This window comes from Protopterus annectens, chromosome 2.part0 (assembly GCF_019279795.1).
Source record: "Protopterus annectens isolate FY-2018-M chromosome 2.part0, PAN1.0, whole genome shotgun sequence".
Lineage (NCBI taxonomy): Eukaryota > Metazoa > Chordata > Ceratodontiformes > Protopteridae > Protopterus > Protopterus annectens.
This window is the reverse complement of record NC_056728.1, coordinates 310,381,555-310,401,672: the sequence shown is the minus strand read 5'-3', so window position 1 is coordinate 310,401,672 and position 20,118 is coordinate 310,381,555. Positions and strand designations below refer to the sequence as shown.

Here is a 20,118-nt window from a genome sequence, read left to right as displayed (position 1 = left end):
GCCAATTTCTACTAAACTTTGGAGGCTGCACCTGCAAAAAATCCTTAACAGTTTGCATAGACTTAGCCTTGTCCTCCATTTTCTTTAAAACTGCTTCCACAGGCGAACCAAACAACACATCAGACTGTAAAGGAGCATCCAAAATCCTTGTCTTAACATGCTCAGCTAAATTCTGATCTCTCAACCAGGCGTGCCTACGAAGAACAGAACCAGTGGCAGCCACCCTCGAGGAGGCCTGCACAGCATCAAAACCACACTGCAAGGAATGCTTACCCACCTGTTCAGACACATGAACTAAATCCTGCAACTCTTTACACTCAATACCTTCAGCCAGAGCATCCACCTTAGACTTCAATTGTGAAAGGAGATAATTCTGATATTTTAACATGTGAAACTGACAATTCAACGCCCTCATGGCTAAAGTGGAAGAAGTATACACTTTCTTTCCCCATCTATTCAAAGCCCTTGCCTCTTTATCAGGAGGAACAGGATTTTTAACAGAAGCCTTCACACCTTTAGGCCCCTGAGAGACAGTTTCCGGGTCTGCCCTAGGACTCTTAAAAAGATACTTATGAGCCTCAGGCACCCTATAGTACCTATCCGGTTTAACTGGGGCAGGAGGCAAAGAATCAGGATTCAGGGAAGCCTCTGCAAAAACATCTTCTACCACATTCAGAACAGGAGGTATAGCTAAAGGCCTATGCTGGGGTAAAAACAAGAATTCCCTAAGCCTCTACCTGGAATCAGAGAAATCTTGACCTTCCCATTTAAAATGCTCCCTCATGGAATGCAGAGTCTCTGAAAATGAAAAATCCTCAGGAGGCGAAGCTGAAGGAGTAGAATCATCCACATCAGAATCAGAATAAGGAGGATACTCCTGCAAGTCTTCAGCAAGACTCAGAAGCCTCGAACATTGCTCAAAACTCTCAAACTCAGGTTCCACCCTAGGCCTCTTATCAGGAGGGGGCATAGAACCTCTAATCATAGTAATCAAATCCTCTGCCATTTTTAGCAAATGCTTCTTAGGCAAAGACCCTGAAACACTCGGAGAAACCCCCACTGAAGCTAAACTAGGCCTGCCTCTTAAAGAAGCCTTGGAAACAGAAGGGGAGGCCCTAACCACCTTAGGAAGAGAGGGAAGAACAGCCACCTGAGAAGCCCCTTCAGCCTGGCCTACTTCCTGAGAGGACACATCCTGTAACAGTAAAGTCTCTCCCTGAGACTCCAAAGAAACTCCTGGCAAAACCTCCAGCTCCACTGAGCCTTCTAAAGAACCGACGTCCGGGACTGTCGGTTCCTCCACTCTAGGCTTTGCTGCTTTGTCCTTGCGCTTTTTGGCCGAAGCGGGCGTCGGAGCATCCGACGGCATTTTATAATTACAACGCTTCCCAAAAACTAACCTGGCACAGTCTAACCTTCTCTTAATAGTGCGTTTGTTAAATCTAGCACAAGAGCGGCATCCAACAACGTCGTGCTCAGGCCCTAAACAAGGTATACACAAAGTATGGTAATCCCTATGAGGTATCTGTTTCCCACAAGAAATACAGTTATTCACTTTTTCTGACATCCGGTTAAATACTGAGGCAAGAAAAAAACAAAATATTCCCCAACGGGGTACTTAGCCAACTTTGATTCGGTCTGAAACTCTGACTTCAGAAACTTTCAGAACGCCAACCTGCACTCGCAAAACTGCTTCTGCATCGGACCATGCGGCAAAAAAGACTGAGGATATAACGTCGGTCATGCGCATTAGTACCCTGACGTACTGATGTCAGTCTAGTGCGCCTTGACCGACGTCAGCCATATACTTTGGTATTCGGGCCGACTGGACAGCGGACTACCCAATAGTTAGGACTGCAGCAATGTGGAATGAAGAACATCAGTTAAAACATTGGTATTTAAAAAATGGTTCAGCTGACTGCAGAACACAATTTGGTTCATTTCAGCTTCTGCACTGTCTGTCATGCCTTTTATATAGGCAAAACCAATAGGTGTCTAAAGGAACGTATCCCTGAACACCTTAGAGATATAAGAAATAAAAGACACAAGTGCTTTAGCAAAACATGTGGAAGATAGGAAACATTTTTAATTTCATGGTTTTAGAAATAATAAGAGGGGAGATGATATAAGGAATAAAGTAGAGGAAGCAGAACAAAGATAGATTTTACTACTTCAGGCAGATAGGTCTCCTGGATTGAACAATGCTGTTTCCTTGAAACCTTTAAAATCCAGACCACTAAAACATTAAGTAATCTGGATTATTACATAAAATTGTTATATGTATATTTTATTTCATTTTATGCAGAATAAGAGGCAAATTAATGTACTGATGTATGCAATTTTAGTCTGTCATAGTTCTATATGTGTTTTCATTGGTTGAACCATATTTTAAATACCAATGTTTTAACTGTTTTTATGAGTCTGAAGAAGCGATCAGCTGACTTAGATCGCGAAAGCGCTTACTCTTATAAAGTGGTGTGAAACTGCGAGTGAACCGTTTCCTACCTTGACTACCACATCTCAGTTACAACTTTTGGTTTTATAAAGGGCACTACTGTGAAGCTGCAAGTGATTTCCTGACGTGGATTATTCCATTTTTATCTTCAGCTGTGGTCTAACCATTGGTCTTTTCATTTTTTTTTTTTCACTGGGCCTTCCACCTGGCAACCAGACCTGAATAAAACCATATTAGCAGGTTCAGAACTCAATTTTAAAACAGCCCAGTCAGGTCTCCTTTGGGATGGGAATTTAATGTTGCCAATAGAAATGAGTTGTTTACAGAATGAGGCCACAATCAGTGGATGAAGAAGCCATTAAGAAAGGTGGCGATATTTAAACATACCTATACCACACTGAAAAAATGAAGTCATCTGTCATTTCAACTACTTTCCTTCTATGGACCAAGTGAGATGTGAATGAAAATTCAAATCATGTTGTTGACTGCTACTTGCAACATAAACAGTAATCAGAAAAAAAATGCATGGTTATGGACTAAACTTCTATAGTAGGTTTAGTGAAAGTATTCTCTTCAACTCAAATGGGCGCCAAGTTAAAACAAAGTTAGGCCTGATATTCCATTAACTCTGGGGAAAAAAAAAAGTTTAACTGACCCAGCATCCCCTCCCCAGGAAAACAGTTAACATAATGCCTATGACAGTTGTGTAAACTTTATACCTTAGCATGGAAGGTTTGCTCCATTTCTTCTTTGTAGAGTTTGATTTGCTCTTCATGCTGCTCTCTCAACTCACGAAGGGCATCGGCTAGCTTACTCTCATACTCTATTTGGCGCCCAGAATCCACTTCCACCAAGCGGGTCTCATGTATTCGCCTAGACTCCTTCAGTTCCTGTAAAAGTAAACAAATTAATAAAGCCAATACCAAACATAAAATTGTTTCAGTTCACCACCAGATCCACCCCCAAGAATAAGTAACCAGCAAACTTAGTTTAACATTCTCTGCCACTAAATACCACCCACTGAAATATCACAGAAAATACAAGCATGTTAATCCAAGGAAAACTGCACAAGGGCTTTTTTTTCTTGCAAAACTTCACAAATCTAGTCTCTCCTAGAAGCATTTAACAGTTGGCTACAAGAAAATGAGGAATGAAGAAAACTTGTGCAGTAAGAAGCATCTTTAAGAAAGTTTGCATTTCAAACTCCGGTACTACAAGCCTGAAAGTCGGCTGCGGTGGTACAAGTCTGAAAGTTGGCTGCAGTGGTACAACGGTTAGCCTCACAGCAAGAGGTTTTCTGGTTCAATTCTCAGCTGGAGTGCCTTCTGTGCGGGAGTCTACATGTCCTCCCAGAGGTAGAGTGAGTTTTAAAGCAATGAAAGTAGGTTTGTGTGCGCATCTGTGAAGGTTGGGCACCAAGATGGCAATGTGACACTGTAAAAACTCCACTACCAATCAATCCAAAGACCAGTGATTTGCTGTGGCAACCCCTATCGGGAGAAGCCAAAAGACATTACTTTGTACTACAAGCCAGAAACTTCAGTCTAAAGGCAGCAGACTGGCAATTCCAACAAACTGCAGAAGTACAAGACTGTATGAATGTTTTGGTGAAATTAGCTGAATATCGCAGTTCAATGACTGCATCTGCTACTCATAGCTCATCTGCTACTCATAGCTCATTCGCTGCATTCCACTTGTCTACAGAACCATGCCAACACATTTAACCAGCCAAGAAATACTGGGTCACTCATCTTGCTCAGCAAAATGGTTTAGTAAATCAAATGGCAAAGTAAAAAAAAGAAAAAAAAAAACAAACGTTACAATAAGCTGAAATGAACTTTTAAGTGCTGACTCGCTGAATTTCAAGGCTCCATCCCAGACTGCAACAAAATTAGATGTGCAACAGCATTTAACCTGTAGGCTGGTGCACAGCCAATAACCCAGAAAAAGGGTCAATGTCCCAAACTAGTAGTTTTGGAAAGAACAAGAGGCCTAGTCAGCAGTGACAGATGCCAGCATTTAGTCCATGTCTATAAAACCAGTGGCGTAGGAAATCTACCAACTACAATAGTACTTGCTCAGACTAAACATGCAACGCTTTACAGCTTACACTCTGCAAGGAGATGCTTAAACTACCACCATCACAATTGCATTCAGGTGCTTCAGGCATTCATTTCTTCCCTTGCGCCAGTCATCATTAAGCTTCCAAACTGCTCTTTCCAGTCTTCAAATTTCTCTTCCTGTCAACTGAAGACTGCAGAATAAAGTGAAAGGTGGGGATAAAGCCATTACATGGCAGGGCTCACAGCTTCTCTTAAAACAGCTCCGCCACAAAAACAAATCAACCAGATGAACCAATTAAGCAGAGCCTGCAATATTTGCCCATTGATATATGATCACTTATTAAAGCAGACAGCTAAACACTGGCACACAGCTACACCACAGTGTGCTGCAGCCTGTCTGGTATGGCCTTTACCCTGATTCGCCTCCACCAGTTGGCAGGTGCACAGCAGTGGAAGTGCTCCTCCCCCCCCCCCCTCAACTGCAGATGAGCCAAACTGTCAACTCAGCTAATTAGCATCCTGGCCCACCACGTGTTCTTCCACCACCAATCACTCAAACCAAAGTCACAAGGGATGCAGTGAAGAGTTCATTGCTCTGCAACATGGAGGTTAGTTGTTGCAAATCACAGCCTGATTTGTTAATAAAAAATACTAAAACCACAGACTCAGGAAAAGTATTTGGAACGGATTAGACTCAAATGTCAAGACCAGCATACTGATGGGATTTTTCAGACAAGGCACGTCATAAAGTGTACTTGTGCCACAGATTAACCACCCTGAAAAACCCCTTTCTTAATCTTCTTTACATTAGGGATTGCAATACACTAATGGAAGCAGAAATCTTAAACTGCCTCCAGTCTGTAAAGCCCATTGAACAGGTTTGCTATTTCAGCAAGGAAAGTAGCTCAAATCTCTGCGTCTGCTAAGACAGAATGAGAATGGCTTTCCTTCATACCATTCAACTACACAGAATTTTTCGCTCATTTTTTGCTCTGCTCCTCAAAAAGTACAGTTTTGTACCTACCATAAATGTAGATGTTCGAGGATTCCATTGCTGCAGTCCTGACTATTGGGTATAGTCCGCGTCCAGTCGGCCCGAATACCAGAGTATAAGGCTGACGTCGGTCAGGGCGCATTAGACTGACGTCAGTACGTCAGGGTACTAATGCGCATGACCGACGTCATATCCTCAGTCTTTTCTTGCCCCAGATGTCAGAAGACCCTAAAAAGACAAGTCCCAAAAAACCTGCACCAAAAACATGTACAAGATATACAACAATATATACAAAAATATAAACATGTAAACTCACCTACACAACCACCCCTAAATACAGAGGGGAAGGAGGGAGGGTAAATTGGACTGCAGCAATGGAATCCTCGAACATCTACATTTATGGTAGGTACAAAACTGTACTATGTTCTTCGTCTTCCATTGCTGCAGTCCTGACTATTGGGTAGAATCCCAAAGCAGAGGTAAGGGAGGCTGGCAAATTATAAAGAAGTAGGAGCTGACAACATGCCTTGCAAAACAGCTGTGGCAAAACCAGCCCTAGACTTAGAGTAGATAGGAAGGTGATAATGCTTAGAGAAAGTATGCACTGAACTCTAAGTAGCTGCTTCCAAAATATCCTTAGTTGCCACCCCCCTTAGAAATGCTGTTGAAGTGGCAGTAGCCCTAGTGGAATGAGGCCTAATCCCAGCTGGAATCTCCTTGCCATGATGGGAATAACAAAATGCAATGCAAAAGCCAATCCACCTAGAAATAGTTTGTTTTGACACAGGCTTGCCCTGAGAACTCAAAGCAAAAGAAACAAACAACTGCTGAGACTGCCTAAAATCCTTAGTCCTGCTTAAATAATAACGCAATTGCCTGTGTACATCTAAAGTGTGCAAAATCTTTTCCCCTTTATTTTGAGGGTCTGCAAAAAACGTAGGCAAATGAATAGTTTGGTTCAAAGCCACACTAGAAACCACCTTAGGCATAAAAGAAGGATTAGTACGTAATGATACCCTATCCTTATGGAAAATCAAAAAGGGCTCTACTGCCATAAGGGCCTGCAACTCAGACACCCTTCTTGCAGAAGTAATAGCCAACAGAAAAGCAGTCTTCCATGACAAGTATTTCAATTCAGCAGTAGCTGCAGGCTCAAAAGGTTGTAGAGTAAGTTTTTCCAACACAAAATTGAGATCCCAAGCAGGAGTAGGAGCTCTACGTGGGGGTCTTATATTCTTTGCCCCTCTAAGAAACTGCTTGAACAAAGGATGCGAAAACATAGGTGGGTCACAATCATAGTGAGCTGAAATTGCTGCAGCATGAATCTTTATGGAAGAGAAGGACAAACCTTTGTCCAATAATTCAGTAAGATATTGAAGAGCCACACTCAAATTAGGCTCAGAAATCTCCAAATTCTTTGCTGTACTCCAAAATAAAAATCTCTTCCATTTTTCTGCATACACTTTCCTTGTACTAGGTCGTCTAGCTTCCATAATCACATTTAAAACTTGTTGAGGAAGTTGAGACCTGCTGTGTTTCAACACAGAATATGCCAAGCTGTTAGATGAAGAGAGTGTAGCTTGACATTGAGCAGATGACCGTCCTTCTGAGATAACAGATGAGGAATCAGAGGTAAAGGCCATGGAGGCTTCTTTACCAAACTCCGTAGTAGAGGGTACCAGTGTTGCCGAGGCCAATCTGGAGCTATCAAAATCATCCTTGGCCTGTCTTGTCTGACCTTTAACAGTACCTTTGGAAGAAGAGGTAGAGGTGGAAAGGCATACACATGAAGGTTTTTCCAACTGAAAGACAGAGCATCCACTTTCCAAGCTGTGTGATGAAACCCCTTTGTGCAATACTTTGGCAGCTGGTGGTTTAGTGGAGAAGCGAACAGATCTATGTCTGGAGTTCCCCATGACACTGTCAGTTTCTGAAATACATGAAGATCCAGTTTCCACTCGTGGGGATCCATGATTTGTCTGCTTAACACATCTGCTAAGGAGTTCTGTGCTCCTGGCAGAAACCTTGCCTGAAGAGTTAGTTGCAGGCTTAGCGCAGTCTCCCATAAAATCATTGCTTGCCTGCATAGAGGATAAGAATGTGTTCTCCCTTGCTTGTTGATGTACCACATGACAGTTGTGTTGTCTGTTAGAATCAACACCTGCCCTGGAAGAAGTAACTCCTTGAAAGCCATTAATGCAAACTGGACTGCTAACATCTCCTTCATGTTGATATGTAGATGCTGTAGTCTGGCAGGCCACTTGTCTTGTATCCACTTTCCATTTAGATGAGCTCCCCAAGCAATGTCCGAGGCATCTGTCGTTAAGATTTGACTTGCCTCTGGCCGGGTCACAGACAGTCCCTTGTTTAGGTGACATTCCTGAGCCCACCACAAGAATTCTTTTTGAAGGCAAGGTATTATTGGAATGACAGTGTCCAAATCCTGGCAGTGCTGTGTCCATACATTTTTGAGATACCATTGTAACTTCCTCATATGCAGTTTGGCATTGGGAAGCACCAGAATACAAGATGCCATGAACCCTAATGCTTGAAGGACTGTCCTTGCAGTCAGCACGGACTGATGAGATAGTTGATGGAAGTAAAGTGACAGACTCTTGTTTGTCCGGGGTTAAAAAGGCCATCTGGGCTGCTGTATTCAGTCTCACACCCAGAAAGCACATGTCTTGAGAGGGTACTAGACTGGACTTTATTTCGTTCACAGAATACCCTAGGCATCTTAGCACTGCAATAACATATTCCAGGTGCTGTAGAAGAACTTCCTTTTCTTGAGCCAGAATCAGGCAGTCGTCCAAGTAAGGATAGATTTGAATTCCTTGAAGCCTGAAGTAAGCTATTACTGGAGCCAGAACCTTTGTGAACACTCTGGGCGCAGTAGGTAAGCCAAAGGGCAATGCAGAGAACTGATAATGAGAATTTCCAGCTCGAAACCGCAGATACTTCCTGCAACTTAGCCTTATAGGCACATGAAGGTAAGCTTCTTTGAGATCTAAAGTTACCATCCAGTGATTTTTGCCCAGCAGAGGTAAAAGCTGTTGTAACGTCAACATCTTGAACTTGGGAATGTCCAGATAAGTGTTGAGGAGAGATAAATCCAAAATTGGTCTCCACGTGTTTCCCTTCTTTGGTACAAGGAACAGGCGAGAATAAAATCCTAGGCCCCTTTCTGATACAGGGACTGGCTGAATGGCCCCTATGTGAAGTAACTGAGAAACTTGCTTGTGAGCCTCTTTTCTTTGTGGAGGAGGAACGTCTGGCATGCCTTTGAAAGGAGGCATTGTATGGAAATAAAATCTGTAACCGTGGTGAATGATATCCAACACCCATTTGTCTTGAGTAATTAAATCCCAATTTTCTTTGAAAAGAGACAGTCTTCCTCCCAAAGGAGCTGCCAAACGTGAATCTGCTGGCAGCTGAAAAGACAGGTCATTGGGTCTGTTTACGAAAGGACTGACCCCTGCCCTCACCAGAAGTCTGAGCAGGTGAACTCCTGTTCTAGGCCTAAAAGAACCTTGAGCCCTGCCCCTACCACGTCTAGACCTACCCCTAGACTGAGAATCATAAGCAGGATATGTCCACCCCTTAGCAGGCCAATTTCTACTAAACTTGGTGGCTGCACCTGCAAAAATCTTTAACAGTTTGCATAGACTTAGCTTTGTCCTCCATTTTCTTTAAAACTGCTTCCACAGGCGATCCAAACAACACATCAGACTGTAAAGGAGCATCCAAAATCCTTGTCTTAACATGCTCAGCTAAATTCTGATCCTTCAACCAGGCATGCCTGCGAAGAACAGAACTGGTAGCAGCCACCCTCGAGGAGGCCTGTACAGCATCAAAACCACATTGCAAAGAATGCTTACCCACTTGTTCAGACACATGAACCAAATCCAGCAACTCTTTACACTCAATACCTTCCGCCAAAGCATCCACCTTAGATTTCAATTGTGAAAGGAGGTAATTCTGATATTTTAGCATGTGAAACTGACAATTCAAAGCTCTCATGGCTAGAGTGGAAGAAGTATACACCTTCTTTCCCCACCTATTTAAAGCCCTTGCCTCTATCAGTGGGAACAGGATTTTTAACCACAGAGGCCTTTACACCCTTAGGCCCTTGAGAAATAGTTTCTGGGTCCGCCCTAGGACTCTTAAACAAATATTTATGAGCTTCGGGCACCCTATAATACCTATCAGGCTTAACAGGAGCAGGAGGCAAAGAATCAGGGTTCAGGGAAGCCTCTGCAAAAACATCTTCCACCACATTCAACACAGGAGGAATAGCTAAAGGCCTATGCTGGGGTAAAAACAAGAACTCCCTAAGCCTTTTCCTGGAATCAGAGTAATCCTGGCCTTCCCATTTAAAGTGCTCCCTCATGGAATGCAAAGTCTCTGAAAATGAGAAATCCTCAGGCGGAGAAGCTGTAGGAGTGGAATCATCCACATCAGAATCGGAATAAGTGGGATACTCCTGCATCTCTTCCACAGAAGATTCTGAAGCCTCAGAACACTGTTCAAAACTATCAAACTCCGGTTCCACCCTAGGCCTCTTATCAGGCGGGGGCATAGAACCCCTAATCATAGTAATCAAATCTTCTGCCATTTTAAGCATATGTTTCTTAGGTACAGAACCCGAAATGCTAGGAGAAGCCCCCACTAAAGCTGAACTAGGCCTACCTCTTAAAGAAGTTTTGGCAACAGAAGGAGAGGCTCTAACTACCTTGGGAAGAGAGGGAAGAACAGTCACCTGAGAAGCCTCTCAGCCTGGCCTACCTCCTGAGAAGGCACATCCTGTAAGAGTATAGTTTCTGCCTGGGACTCCATGGAAACTCCTGGCAAAACCTCCGGCTCCACTGAGCCTTCTAAAGAACCGGCGTCCGGGACTGCGGTTCCTCAACCCTAGGCTTCACTGTTTTATCCTTGCGCTTCTTGGAGGAAGCGGCGCGGAGCATCCGGCGGCATTTTATAATTACAATGTTTCCCAAACACTAACCTGGCACAGTCTAACCTCCTCTTAATAGTGCGTTTGTTAAACCTAGCACAAGAGCGGCAACCAACAACGTCGTGCTCAGGCCCTAAGCAAGGTATACACAAGGTATGATAATCCCTATGCGGTATCTGTTTCCCACAAGAAATACAGTTATTCACTTTTTCTGACATCCGGTAAAATACTGAGGCAAGAAAAACCAAAATGTTCCCCAACGGGGTACTTAGCCAACTCTGTTTCGGTCTGAAACTCCGGGAAATATTTCAGTACGCCAACCTGCACTCGCAAAACTGCTTCTGCATCGGACCATGCGGCAAAAAAGACTGAGGATATGACGTCGGTCATGCGCATTAGTACCCTGACGTACTGACGTCAGTCTAATGCGCCCTGACCGACGTCAGCCTTATACTCTGGTATTCGGGCCGACTGGACGCGGACTATACCCAATAGTCAGGACTGCAGCAATGGAAGACGAAGAACATCTTGTGGTTCTTGCAAATCACTAATCTCTGAAGTCACTAAATGACATTTCAGACTTTAGTGTTTAGAAAATGCATGCCAAGAGAAATTCTTTTTTTAGCAACTTGTTACATTTAAAAGGAGCAATATTTAAAATGTCCCTATTTTCGGGACACCCCCCCCCCCCCCATTATTTTAGGCTTTGTCCAGACTTCTTACACTAAGAACTTGGGAGATGTGCTTTCCTTCACAACTCACCAATCCAAAAGGTGAAATGCCTTGAAACTCCCAAAGGAAACCAACACAATGCAAAAGTGTTTAGACCACACATCTCAGGTGCTTCACAAAACTGGCTACTCTTTTAAGCCACCTGAGTAAAGTGATTAGACAATTTACTGGTTTCAGACTTAAAGATGTTTAAAACAAGGAACAGAAAGTAAGGTGCACACTGCTGATGCTAAACTTCAGCCTCATGAATGAAGTAAACTATGAGGAGGATGGAAAACATATGGAAGGTGCTCTGGTAGCTCTTAGGCAACAGTTGTAGGTGATGTCTGGACTTGATCATGAAGCTAGAGAGCTGCCAAGAGAGGATTAGAGGTTCACTAAGATTGCATGCTACGGTTTCTGCACACAGTGAAATGCACAGCCTACAAGTTACCACTTAGAGATCTGATCACAGTTTTGTAGTGCATGGAGATTTGTCTGCTCCACACATTACTTAGCTACAGAAACATTAAATTAAAAAAAAAAAAAACAGGAAAGTGTTGTACCAGCTTTGAAAACTGGTAATGCAGTGGGTAGCCATTTTACTTCTTTACATATTCCTTCAAGGGAAGCAACTGGTTTCCAAAAATGTTGTGTGTGAAAGACAAACAGTTGAATTAACCAGTTTCATGTTCTGCTGCTCTCACACTAAATATTAAACACCCTGGATCATTTTACTATAACACCAGACAGGATCTTAACAGCCAAACATTAAGGGCAGGTCTCTAGCTATAGTACCTCTGACCTAGGTCATCATTTAAGATACTGGAGCATAATGGTGCACCATGCACTGTGTATATAAACCTGCTAAGTAATACATGGAGCAGACAAATCCCCATGACTAACAGTCTCTCACCCACCAAGCCAGTAAGGTGCAACAAAAAAACAAATGTTCTCGTCACTGGAGACTCCATGGCAAGACGCACGGATGTCTCACTCACCAGGCACAAAGAAAGTCATGGTCAGCGGCCTGTCCAGTGCCAGATTAGTCAGATCACACATGCACTCTGGTCTCTCAGCAACAAGTACCATTATGACTACCACAGATCCATGTTGTGTGAATGACCTGAGTACCTCACTGGACTATATGAAGAGACATGGTTGAGCTCAAAGTACATGCCCCAGGCAAGGATGTCCCTAGCCTCGAACATACTACCCTCACCTAGAATGATGCTACAGTAAACAAAAAAAAAAAAAAAAAGATTTCAAACTGGCTTAGTTTTTGGTGTCAAAGGGGATTCAATTCCTGTCAGCCTGGGAAGCAGTGGTCAAACCTCGCTACATTTCCAGAAATGGTTTACACCTGGCACTTCTACACATTCATCTGCTGGCAAAGGCTCTTGCCCCCCCATATTGCTTTTAGGCAAGGACTCCAACATTAGACATTAAATTAACCAATCAGAACAAAATAAGGGTAGTGGTGCTCAATGCTAGGGAGCCTAAACCAAAACCTGCACTCCCTGAAAGCACTTCTCCCACTAGACGATGTAGATGTCTGTCCAATCAGAAACATTGTTCAAGGCCTCAGAGTACCCGGCCTTGCAAGGCTAAAATGCCTTCAACACTTTAAGCCACAAAATGAGAGTGTAGAAACCAGAGACTGCTTTGTTTCAATTAGAGATAAAATCATCTCCTATCTAGACTGGACAACTCCATAGAGTTGGTCCAGGTCACTGCGAATAAGATCCCAATTCAAGTCATAGCCAGTTATAAACCCCCCTCCATGGGCCACAACACCCACAAAGCCTACTTGACCAAACTGAAGACAATCCAAATTTTACCGAACACACTGATTTTGGAGGATTTTAATTACCCCAACCATTAACTGGGAAACCTACGCTAGCCCTAACTTGCTAGTGCAAAAGTTCCTTGACTAATTCAAATGCCCTGGAACAAATTGTCCATACACCAGCAGAAGGAAGAAACATTCTAGATCTACTTCTCAACATATCAAACAGATGCACTGCTGTAACTGTCAGACCCTAGTTGGTTAAAACGGACCACAAATCATTCACCTTCGAGCAGGCACTAACACCAGAACTCAAAGGGTGAAATCAGACTAAACCAAGGCAAACTATATCATCCTAGGTGAAGGGTATAAATGCATGCCAAGCCCCACCCACAGCTGGAAGTGGTAACTACGCCGAAGCTTACACTAAAGCCCCATACAATCACTTGCATAATTGTATAAATACGGCTATACAAGAAAGAATCAAAGCCAGAGCCCCAAGTAAAGGCAAGCTGTCATGGTAAACATCCAGCAAACTTTACAATAAATGCAAAAAGTTGCTGTCCAAGAAAATAAAGGCAAGGCCCTAACAATGGAAGAGCACCCTCCTCAGCCTCAATAGGCAAATAAGAATTTGTCAAATTCTCCAAGGGCTCCTTTGAGAGAAACTTGGCAAGTACAGCCAGGGATAACCATAAGGCCCTTTACAGCTATGTACATAGCCTAAAAATGTAGGACCCAGGCATGTGCAGAACTAGTGGCCAATGGTATCTCGCACACTAACCCTACAGCGATAGCAAACCTACTGGCGGATAGGTTTGGCAAAAATTTCACTTCCTTATCTGCTCCTAACTTAAACACAAATCGTCCCCCAAACCCCCACCCCCCCACTCTACATAGCACAGCCTCTATGGGACCAGACATCTCAGGTTGTCTTTTAAACAGGCTAAAACATGAACTAGCATCACCAAGTATTCTTTTCAATCATAGCCTAACCACAGGCTTTGTTCCTGCGGAATGGAGAACAGCAGTTATTCCTCACCACAAAGGTGGCCTAGCAACAGACCTGGGGAATTATAGACCCATAAGCCTGAACAGCCTCATCTGTAAGGCCACAGAACACATTATGGCCCTTAGAGACATAGGTGACCGCCAAACCCTGGATACTACCCAATTCGGCTTTGTCAAGGGCAGATCCTGCCGGTTAAATCTGGTGGGTTTCTTTGAAAATGTGACCACATTCATTGTGGAGGGCAAATCTGTGGACACAACATACCTCTACTTGTTAAAGGTTTGACAATCCCACATCCAGGCATTACAAATAAACTTGGCAAACAATGCAAACCCCTTCACTGTAAGATTAGTTGCCATCTGGCTCTCAAACCGGACCCAAAGTGGGCGACTCCACATCAACACAGCAGAAATGTTACCCGTGGGGTGCCACAGGAGTCTGCGCTGGTCCCCCTACAGTTTGGTATGTACTTCTCAGATGTTCAGGTCAAAACTAGGGGTTATGGCTGACCAATGTTGCAGCCTACAAACTAGGTCCAATTATTAAATCCCCAAATATCAGTGTACTCCAGGAGGGTCTCACAGACCAATGACTGCTGTATTAGTCACAGTCTCAAAATTGAATGCAAAGAAATGCATAACCATTCTCTTTGCTACAAACAATGTCCCCTCACACTATCAAATCAACAATACCCCAAGTACCCACTAAGTAGTAAGGAATCTGGGATCAAGTTGACTACAACCTTGACTTGGACCACCATGCGTCTACTGCAGTAAGGAAAGCCTATGTAGCACACTATTAGTAAAGGCATCACCTTGAGAACAAAAAAAAAAAAAAAAAAAAGAAGAGGTTATAACCCCTCTATACTCTGCACTTATCCCGGCCCAGAGAGTAAAACACCCCCATTTGGCATGTACCATACTAAGCACCTGCAGCAACTGGAAAGACCTCAAGAGGTTTCTAACAAAGATAAAGGAGCTCCAGCATGTGCCTTACACAGAAACTGAAGTCCCTGTCACTATATTCCATATTATGCAGACTTCTTAGGGGAGACTTATACCTGGCCTACAAAGCAATCCAAAACCCAAACCTGATGAACTTGCTGCATATATGTAAATCAAATGGGGACTAGGGCTACCTGTTCAAGGGACATAAATATTGTCTGAGACTTGCATGGGACATGCTGGAGGGGCATACTCGTAGACTGCCACATCTTTGGAATAGGCTATCAATTCATGTGAGAGAGCACCTCTGAAACTGTTCAAGAGGAATCTGGAGGAGTGTGGATGGGGCACAGGAAATTCTTACCAGATTGTGCCCACAACCCTCCTGGACAAGGGCAGTCATCACTAAATGCAGTCTTGGGTATTGATTAGCAATTCTATAGTATTACACCTGGATGAAATGACTTGGCTTAAAATTACCTCCAGGTCGATAGCCTAATATATGATCCTATGACAGTGTGCCACAATACTGTCTAAATTTATAGCTATCTTTGGTCAAAAATGTAACCAGGAATGTTCTGATTTTCTAAGATTAGAACACTCGTGTTGATGTATGCTCCAGTGAATGCAGTTGGTGCAGAGGTCTTAAACTCTCAGCTGTTAATGTGTTGCTTCCTGTGGCTAAGGAACAGGGTTCAATTCTTTCCACCTTCACCTACCTACTGTGTAGGTATGCAAGTCACTTAACCAGACAGTGCTCCTGGGTTGCCTACGGAAAAGGACAATTTGATCACTGAGCTCATCTGGTTAACAGATGAGTGACACAGACAAGGTGCACTGGTACAAAGATGCAATCTTGTCTTAGGTGTCCAATTTGCATACTGAATCAGCTGATGCAGGAATGCTTTCTAGTAATGTAATAGCATACACGTTTCTTTAAAATATTACTATAGACTCTGCTGTGGCTCTACTTTTCTTTAAAAAACACAGGCTTTCCCATTAGCCTTAGTAAATGCATCTTCATTTCTGCAATTAGCAGCAGTCAGGAAGCATTTACTAACAAGCAAATTACTTTTATATTTGTTTATTCCTCCTTTTAGGTCAACAAACATTCTCTTGCTTCTAAAATAATCTCAGTCGGTGGCTGCAACAAACAGCAGTTTCATATTAAACTTCATTACTTAACAGTCAGGAACAAAACCAAAATAATGGAGAAAGCCAAAAAATCAGGAACAATTTTAATTACTCCGATTTACTTTCTGTACAATTATACCCTTTAACTGCGCAAGAATTCTGGACAAAGCCAAAAATAACGTTTGTGGGGGGGGGGGGGGGGCACTAAGGCCCAAATAAGTGAATATATTACTCTACTTAAACAACAGAGATTTTACAACATGCATTTTCTGAACAAGCATGATTCTAATGTCTGGCATTAACTAATCTTTATTTATACAAAAATAAAATACAGGTCAGGGCAAAATCATTGACCGTATGCACATTTCTGGAAAGCTGAAACTTGTGAATAATTAACTTTTAATACCTGGCACCATTAACTAAATAATCCTCAAGTATCTTCCGTTGAGAACTGTTTACAGGAAACATGATAAAATGAGAAATTTGACAAAATTAGGTCAATTTACAATGATTACTGATTTTACGTCTTGTTTTTACAGATAAAAATGGCAACAAGATAACAGCATACAAGTATTAACTTTCTATAATAAAATGGAATGGATCTGTTTTTCCAAACGCAACTACAGCATTATTGCCTGGGATCTTAAAATATTTTTGTAAATGCTCTAATCTTGGAGGACCAAATCAATCCCTTGCGCTAACAAAAATTCAAGAACACAACAAGCAGCAGTCCCTGTTGCAAATACAAAAAAAAACAACACAACACACCACTGCCATCTGCAGATCATTTAAAAAACTGAGTAAACGTCACTCTTTTCTAAGTGCATACCTCACGTGCAGACCAAATTGGGCATAAAAAACAAGCAATCCCATGACTTGACAGACTTGCAGCTTACTAGTATTTGCTGGTTCCTCAAAAGCATTGCTTCAACAAAAAGACAAATTAGTAGCTCCAACCCATTCTCTTCAGAGCAGACAATCAGTAAAAGTGAATAGATAGGGTAAATTTGAATGTGCTCCAAACGTTTTTTTCAGCCTTCGTATCACTGTCACTAAAAAAAAAAAAAAAAAAAAAAAAAAAAAAAAAAAGCTAGATCTCCATTCCATTTATATCCTTCTATTGCAGGGTTTCTAACACCCCCAGCACTTTTAGCAAATTCCAGTGCAGAGTTGATGCATCCAGACCAAACAGTACCTTGCAGCCTGTAGGTCTGGTCTAATCAAACGGTGCCTCAGCTTACTCATTTGCTGAACACAAGCTGTGCTTACATTCAGGCTAGAACTTGGCTTAAGCAGATGCTGGCTTGGCCATCTCTATGCAGAACACAGACACCACAGTAAGGCAAGGAAAAGAAATTTGTACCTAGTGGGATTCTACAAGGTGAGGGAAGATTAGACAGAGTTTGTCAAAACCATGAACAGAGAAAGATAGTTGTGCATGGTGGATGCCCCACTTCACTATTTCAGTATTCTTTACTCCTGAGATATACTGCTGAGGAAAGCCTATCTGGTTGGTAAACAGAAGCAGTTACATCCTCCAGGCACAAACGTTGTGTCCTACAAGCAAGGCGCAAGATACACAGGTGACGCAAGAGTACCTAATCCTCAGAAGTGAAGTGCCCCAGAATTAGACCAAGCCTCATACTTATCTTTTGAGTATTCATTCAGCAATATGCTGGGACTAGTCCCCCCAGACCAGTGAGGCACAGAACCAATCACAAAGGCTTAGCCCAACCTTACCTGGCTGCAGTTGTCTAACCTTTATTGAATTATCACTTAAAACTGGCAAACACTTGTACAGAAGAAAACAAATCTTAACATTCCCATCTGCAGACATTCTACACCACATTCTGAATATACATTACATAAATTGATAGATTTCTGCCTTCCTTACACCTCACTACTCCATTATTCTCCATGTACTGTTCAAAACAATTTCAATTTTTCTATGTAACTTTCTTCTACCCTTTTTAAAAAGATCCCACCCCCAGTTCTACTCCTGTTACAATATTCAATACTTCAAATACAGTTGATTTACACTGATGTCCATTTTCTAAGTAACAGTTTTTAATTCCGGTGGCTGACAAAAAAGCAAAGTCCTTAATATGTTTAGGCAATTCATCTCCTATATTCCAGCTCAAACAAAATTGTTTCCCTAGTTACACACATTTGCTCACAATATTTGACAGGGTACTCTGCAATAAATTTTAAAGTCTACCAACACATATGCCCAAGTCTTCCCCATCACATCACTTGCCAGCTACCTGAAGAAAAATTATATGGACTGAGGTATAAAAAAAAAATCTATGCAGAAACTTCCAAGCAAGGATTCCAAATCTTCGACTTAAGTTACACATTTGGAGCCATATAAGTGTCCTTCAATTGTTTGCTTGCAAATTGCTTAGCCACTCAATCTTTCTAACCTTGCTAGATAGATTCCCAGTTATCATGCAGTATTTTTTATGCCTCAATTATCCATTTAACTACAGCTTCTAGATTAAATTAAAACTCTACTAGAGCAGGTCTTTCAGTTAGGACTCCCCTATCCATTTCTCTACCCTATAATCAATCTCTAGCCTGCAGTCCAAGTGTTTTCTTGGCTTCTTCCCACTCTACCTTTCCCTCACTATTTACTCACAAAAACATAGTTACTTTACCACTTTTCTCCAGTAAATACCAATCCCTTCTTGCCCATTTTTGTACCCCTAATTGCAGTCAATTGGCAAAATCTTTCACCATTCTCCTGTTCTCTTAGGATAAAGTAGTTCAAGAGCTACTTTATGAATGTAATATCCTGTCTGGCTGTTATTCTTAAGGATCTGCATCCATAGGTTCAGATAGGTACTAGGCTATCGGCCAAAGGGCCTAAGTAAGTCTAGCCAACAAGGTTCCCCGGCTTACGCCACCCAAGAAAGCCATTTCCTATGCCCCTGTCGAGTAGTCACAGAAGTGATCTCATTTCTCATGCACTTAAAGATTTTTCTTGAGTGCTAATAAGGAACATTGCTCGACAGACTGGTAGCTTGTTCCAGAGTTTGGGAAGTCTCTGGGACAGTAATCTATCCCTCCAGCATGTCCTGTTTATTGTGGTGACAAGGTTTAGGTCCCTAGAGCTTGTAGCTCAGATGGACTGATTTCTTTATGTGTAGCATGTCCAGTTCTGGGTTTGACATAGCTTTTTATGTTAGGCAAAGATCACCTCTGAGTAGGCGATATGCTACGGAGTAAAGCTGGAGTTTGAGACTGTCAGTGTAGGGCATCTATTTGGAGGCCAGTAATCTTCTGTGAGGTACTTCTATGGCCTTTGCAGCTGCTGCAGATGTCTTGTGAGGTGCATTCCAAAAGGGGTGTTGTACTCAAACAGGTCTAATGAGAGTCAAGAAGAGGGGATCAATGACCTTTTCCTGGAGGAGAACCCTTTTGTGATTAGTCAGGAAATCCTTCTACGTGGCACACCTACTGTGGCAATGTGATCAAAGGAGACTACTGTCCACCTGGGACCAAAGATCTCACATTTGGCGTTAAGTAGACTGCCGCCTATGTGGTAGTTCATGGGTAGAGTTTTTACCAAAGGGTATGACCATGCACTTTTTGGCATTGAGCTTGAGGCCATGCCTCTGACACCAGGAATCTGTCTTAGTGAGGTCCTTCTGTAGGACGTCCACATCACTTAGGGACTCTGGCTCCTAGCTTGCAGCCATCTGCAAACTTCGCTAGCCAATGGCCTTCTGTTTTTGGTATCTACTTCTCTGAAGTACAAGCCAACAGGAGAGGTCCCAGGGCTGAACCCTGTGGTACTCAACTTGTCACTGGTTTGAAGTCAGATTTGGAGTCTGCAACTTTTACAGTGTGGGTTCTGTCAGTGAGCCAGTTGGGCAACCCATCTTGTGATGTAGAGATTTATACCTAGTTTGAGTTTAGCTATAATTCTAGAATGGAGGATGGTGTCGAAAGCCCTGGTGATGTCAAGATAAGATGTGTGAACTACATTACCCTCGTCTACGGCTTTGGTGACTGCCTCAAAGAACTTGATTGGGTTCAGGAAGCATGATCTGCCTTTCA

General features: G+C 42.5%; 1 protein-coding gene across 1 annotated transcript in view; it reads right to left on the bottom strand.

Moving 5' to 3' along the window:
• The window catches only part of LMNB1 (lamin B1), a 701,755-nt gene that overhangs the window by 366,083 nt on the left and 315,554 nt on the right, over nucleotides 1-20,118 (bottom strand). Inside the window, exon 4 of the mRNA XM_044060786.1 lies at nucleotides 3,175-3,345. Within this exon, the coding sequence (XP_043916721.1) occupies nucleotides 3,175-3,345 (171 nt within the window). The remainder of the gene's footprint in view (nucleotides 1-3,174; nucleotides 3,346-20,118) is intronic.